The sequence below is a fragment of the Spermophilus citellus genome (assembly GCF_964194105.1).
Source record: "Spermophilus citellus genome assembly, chromosome: 2".
NCBI lineage: Eukaryota > Metazoa > Chordata > Mammalia > Rodentia > Sciuridae > Spermophilus > Spermophilus citellus.
This window is the reverse complement of record NC_138183.1, coordinates 210,403,084-210,409,073: the sequence shown is the minus strand read 5'-3', so window position 1 is coordinate 210,409,073 and position 5,990 is coordinate 210,403,084. Positions and strand designations below refer to the sequence as shown.

Here is a 5,990-nt window from a genome sequence, read left to right as displayed (position 1 = left end):
GAACCCTCTGTTATGGCTGAGCCCTGCAGCTCTATCTAAGCTCTCCCCACTCCTGCCCAGTATTTGAACGTTTACGAGTTGGGCGCTGGCAGCACCGAACTTTGATTTACTCAATTTCCCGATCTGGCCGCAAAACAGCTCATACTCCGATGGTCTCTGGGCTGCGTCTCAAACGCGGACGCATGCGCACGCCGAAATGCATTTTGGGATATGTAGTCACGCCGCCGCCGGTGGCTGTGAAGCGTAGACACGCTTCCCTGCGAGGAAGTGGGGACGTATGAGGTCACTTCCTGCGTGCGGGGTGATTTCCTGCGGCGTTTCCACCCTCGCTCTCTTTTTGATCCTTGACTGCCGCCATCATGGGTCGCATGCATGCTCCCGGGTGAGCGCGTGGCTTGGAGTTGGATTGCGGAATTGGGTCGCAGGGATAGGGGAGAGGAGAGAGGGTGGGCTGCAGTTTGAGGGGATGATGTTCTGGGGTGCTGTGGCACGGGCCGCCACCTCACCCCGTCTGCTTCTCTCCCCAGGAAGGGCCTGTCCCAGTCGGCTCTGCCCTACCGCCGCAGCGTCCCCACCGTAAGTAGCACTGGGGACTGGGGAGAAGGTGGGGAGGAGAGTGGAATTCGTTCCTCGAGGGAGTTGACTCCGGGGTGTGGAAACGTGTGCACAAGTCTTGAGGGTGGAGGGGGCCATCGTGCTTCGGCGCCATCCTTCGTTTCTCATCCTAAGGCCGTTTTTTGTTGCATAAATAGTGGTTGAAGTTGACATCTGACGACGTGAAGGAGCAGATTTACAAACTGGCTAAGAAGGGTCTGACTCCCTCACAGATCGGTGAGTGTGTTCGTGTCTAATGCATACTCTATGGCCTTTTTTGACTTGTAGAAAAAGGTTCCTGCGCAAATATGCCTCATAAGTGCCCTCAAAATAATTTACCCGGTTTTCTGGCTTTACTTTTTGTTGAGTTTTCAAGTTAAAATCTGATGGCAGTATTTTGAAGTAAATGTTAATAGTTTTTTCTATTGTACACTTGCAGAAGCTGAGGCATGGTGTAGCTAAAAAACTCTCTCCAAATCTTATCTATAAAGAAAGAACTTGTAACTGGCTACACCTTGTGTTTGACACACTTCATTACAAGTGCCAAATATTTTCCTGCTATGTGTTGGGTTCTGAGAAAACTAAAAAGGCAAAATATCTTACTTTATAGAGATTATAATCTAGTGGAAGTATGACATACTAAAAGAACATTTAATCAACTATTAAGTGATCATAAGTAACAACATTTTAAAGAAATGATGTTTGTAAAAACAAATGGATTTATATGTGTGTTCAGCTGTATTCCAGCAAACTCAACTATGATGATGGTCTTTCAACATTTTGCAGTTTCCACCAGAAAGGTTTCCCTTAGTATTAGGCAAACCTTTGGATGTCTGCATGATCTTTAGATGCTTTCTCATATTGGTTTCTGTGATTTATCAAAGTAGACCCCATCTTAGAGATAGGAAGGTGACTTGCCTTCTGAACCTAATCCTAATGTGCATTTAGCATTTGGTGTTTGTTGGAAGTTACATCATGTGATTCTCTTTTTAGGTGTGATACTGAGGGATTCACATGGTGTTGCACAAGTACGTTTTGTGACTGGCAATAAGATCTTGAGAATCCTGAAGTCCAAAGGACTTGCCCCTGATCTTCCTGAGGATCTCTATCATTTAATTAAGAAAGCGGTTGCTGTTCGAAAGCATCTTGAGAGGAATAGAAAGGTAAGAGGGTAAATAAAATCTGTTACTAAGTAGACTTGCTTATACAAACTTACTTTGGTGAGTATGCATCTGATTTGAATTATTTAAGGTGACTTAGGACACAAAGTTAGGCAGGATTACAGTTAATTTTAAGTAAAAATCTACCAGAGATTTTTTCCCCCTCCCTCAAAAATATTGGTGGACTTTTTTTTAATGTTTATTTTGGTATTGGTGCTTAACCGCTGAGCCAAGTCCTCAGTCCTTTTTATTATTTTGATAGGGTCTTACCAAGTTGCTGGGGTTTGCTTTGAATTTAGAATCCCCCTGCCTCAGCCTCCCAGATTGCTGGGATTACAGGCATGCACCACCACACCTGGCCCAGCCGTGATTTTAGTACAAGGATATTGGGATAACTTTTCATTAAAGAAAGTGCATGGCAGCTCTACATTCCCTTGTGAAATTAATTATTTGCACTAGTTTTTATTGTATTGAATTTTATCTTTAGGATAAGGATGCTAAATTCCGCCTGATTCTGATAGAGAGCCGAATTCACCGATTGGCTCGGTATTATAAGACCAAGCGGGTCCTTCCCCCAAATTGGAAATAGTAAGTATCTATCCTTCGTTAACTGGAATCAGCCTGATAATAAAGATTCTAGCTCTTAGAGCTGGGGATGTAATATAGCTCAGTTGGTAGATATTTATAAAGACAAATAGAGGGCCATAGTTTACAGGCTTCTTGCTTTGGACCATGAGTAAGTCCTGTGTCCCCCCTTGTTTTGAGATAGGAATAATAATTCCATTTCACACTTCTCCCAGGTTTTTAATGTAGTTTTGATTTTTGCATGAATTGCTCACTATGATGATTGCTATCCAACATTCGCAGTTTCCACCAGAAAGGTTTTTCCTCGTGTTGGCCATTCCTTCCTTGGATGTCTGAGTGAGCAATGTTATTCATTATGCTTGAGCACAATGAGCTTATTTTGAAACTCAGTTTGGTGCATTTATTTGGGTTTATTTTAGCTGTTTTGAAATAGTCTCATTAGCAGTGAGAGTCTATGAATGGATACTGAGGACCAATATTAATCCTAATTTTCTCTTCCCTTTTTTCCTTTTCAGTGAGTCATCCACAGCCTCTGCCCTGGTGGCATAAATTTATGTATGTACTCAAACAATAAAAGCATTGTTTAACTAAAAGTATGTTTTGTATTTCTTTCTCTGAAGAAAAAGAAAATCCAGAAACTAGTATGTTTCAGTGATTATTATGTGTTGATCTTCTTGTTGTTGTTGTTGACTTTATTATAGGAAAGTTTGTTAGCTTAGTATTATGATTCCACAGGAGCAGAGTGATGGCATCCATGTATCTCATTCTTTCACTGGCTCCTTAAACTAATTGAGCAGCTTGTAACCTGATGGTTGATGCTGTATATGTACAGGAGAACTAAAAGAGACCAGGAAGTAAGGACTGTTTTTTTATTGATGATCATTTTTTTTTTTTAACCACTGAGCTATATTCTTAGCCCTTTTTATTGTGAAATGGGGTCCTGCTAAGTTACCCAGCCTGACCAACATATAATTATGTGTCAGTCTTCTCAGTAGCTGGGTTACAGGTATGTGCTACAGTACTTGGGTCAGAGTATTTAGTTTACCTAATCCTTAATAATGTACATAGATGTTAAAAGAGGCAAATATCAGTTGGGCACAGTAGCATATACTGTCATGTATAACTAAAAAGTACAAATAAGAAAAAGAAAAAATAAGAAGGGCTAGGAAATGTAGCTTAATGGTAGAGTGCCTTTGGGTTCGATCCTTAGTACTAGGTGGGGCTGGGGAGAAGTACATCTCAGAAACTCGAGATTATGAGACAGAATGACAAATGGCATGTCTGGATGTTATTAAAAATTCAGAAAAAGCAAAAGTAGTTATAGACTGAGTCAGTATTGCATTTGTATGTACCACCTTTTTTCTAAGTTTACCACTTAAATAATTATATTTAATAGTTTTGTTTTTTAACAGCAGCAGTTGAAATTTAAATAAAAAGTTTAGCAAGTTTAGATTTCAACCTTTTAGTTAGGTCTGTCACTGCAACAAATTTAAGGACACTGAACATGAAGAAAGTGACCCATCCAAGTATTTAGGGACTACAGGTGCATTTGTTGCTAGCATTACTTAGTAGCCTTTTACTTCAGCATTACTCTAAGCACTAATAAAAATTGTTCAGATCAGTAGGTGAAACCCCATGTTTTCAAGAAACCAATGTCATAACTTAGTATTGAGAGCCTGGATAGTGCTAGCTGCAGGTACAGATCTCCAAGTCCTGTGAGTTCTCATGTAGTGTTGACATATCCATCATATTGTGCCTAGGTATGAGAACTATTTCACTTTCCCTAAAGGGTTCACAAAGAAGACAAACAGGTTTGGAAAGCATCCATCAGTGTACTGCCTTTTTGGTAGCATTAGGTGTACATGTTTAATTCCAAGTGTTTGTGTTCATGTCTTTAAATTGATTAACTGTCATAAGCTAAGAAATAAACTTATCATAATAAAAAGACATCTCATGGAGCTCCAGTGGCACAATCAGCACGCATCTCTTATTCTTGAGCAAGTAAAATATTTTTCACATCCTACACATTTTAGGTATTGATAAGCTTAAGACCATGAACCAAAAACTAGTCAGGAGGAGCACTTTGTTTGAAAGCAAATATTTGCATATTTATAATTCTGGCCAATAAGAACAAATGCTGGAAGTATTAAAAATGACTACATGATATAGGGTTTCTAATGCTTTTTAAATAAAATGAATAATACACTAGATGTAAAGCAATGCAGGGGAAAGGAAGTAAATGCATTCCTTTTAATTATAGTCGGGAACAGTCAAACTTAATTTTCAGAAAGAGCCCTGCCAAAGTTGTGTTTGATTTGGGAACTGAAATCTCAATATATTGTGAGGATTACATTGGATACTTATGTAGTGGTAATGGTAGTTAATATATTTTGAACCAGTCTAGTGACCATCCATCTGGATAATCTACTTGGAAACACTGTATACAGTCTTGCTCACGGGCAGTACACTACCTGTATCCTATGTTGGTTTCTTTCTTTTTTCTTTTTTTAATATTTATTTTTTAGTTTTCGGTGGACACAACATCTTTATTTGTATGTGGTGCTGAGGATCGAACCCGGGCTGCACGCATGCCAGGCGAGTGATCTACCGCTTGAGCCACATCCCCAGCCCCAGCCTCAGCAATTTAGTGAGGCCCTAAGTAACTTAGCGAGACTGTCTCAAAAAAAGAAAAAAAAAGAAAAGTGGTTCATTTGTAAGTTAATATACTAAAATATTAATTGTTAAATATAAATTAATCTTGACTTATGTTCTCTAAGAATATATATTTGGGTCTGTGAACAAATGTTTCTAAGTTGTTAGTATATGAAAAAATGGTTTAAGATTTGTTACTGTATCTTCACTAAAAGCAAGCCTATTCAGTTAAAATTATAATTAACAGAAGTAATTGTGCAAAAATACGAAAAATTTAAACTGTGTCTTGATTGGAAAAAATCTGTTAAAAGCAACTATTTCATCTTATTGAAAAAAAAAGAAATTGGCAAAATGTTCAGAAGTTTCATAAGTATTATTTCAAAATGAACTAAAAAAAAGTCAACTAAGAGAAAGGTATAAGACAGTTATAGGTATGGGGATATATTTTGGTAAAGAACATTTTTTTAAAGGGGAATATTTTTGAAATAAAATAATTTTTTGTCCTAAAGCCCAAGATGGAAAAAAAAAAGAGAGATGGCAAAACTAAAGATGTAAACAAATTGTAGAGTATCCAAGCTACAGAAGGTTTGTGGAAACTAAATCATAGGAGATTTATGTGTATGATTAGTTTGGCTACAAAATTAAGTTATTTAATCTCTTTAAAATGTCTTTCTTGAAATATTTATCTGTTCTTATTAAGATAATTTCTTAGATCTGTTATGTTTTATTACTTAGGGGAATTAAGTCTTTAAGAAATTACAGCTTGGAGCTGGGGTTGTGGCTCAGTGGTAGAGTGCTCACCTAGCATGCATAAGGCACCAGGTTCGATCCTCAGCACCACATAAATGTAAAGTAAAGATCTTGTGTCCACCTAAAGCTTAAGAATAAATATTTAAAAAAAAAGAAATTACAGCTTAAATACCTGTTTGTTTTAAATTCTTGATTGCTTTATAACTCTGGTTAAATAACACTTTAGATTATTATAATACTTGATACTTT

The 5,990-nt window shown here is 37.8% G+C and overlaps 1 protein-coding gene across 1 annotated transcript; it reads left to right on the top strand.

Annotated features, from left to right (window-relative positions):
- Positions 1-283: 283 nt before the first annotated feature.
- On the top strand, positions 284-2,932 carry RPS13 (ribosomal protein S13). Its single transcript, XM_081265126.1, has 6 exons — positions 284-382; positions 528-576; positions 753-831; positions 1,588-1,757; positions 2,242-2,342; positions 2,855-2,932. Exons 1-6 carry the CDS (start codon positions 360-362, stop codon positions 2,886-2,888), a joined length of 456 nt encoding a protein of 151 aa, XP_081121252.1. The 5' UTR covers positions 284-359; the 3' UTR covers positions 2,889-2,932.
- The last annotated feature ends 3,058 nt before the right edge of the window (positions 2,933-5,990 follow it).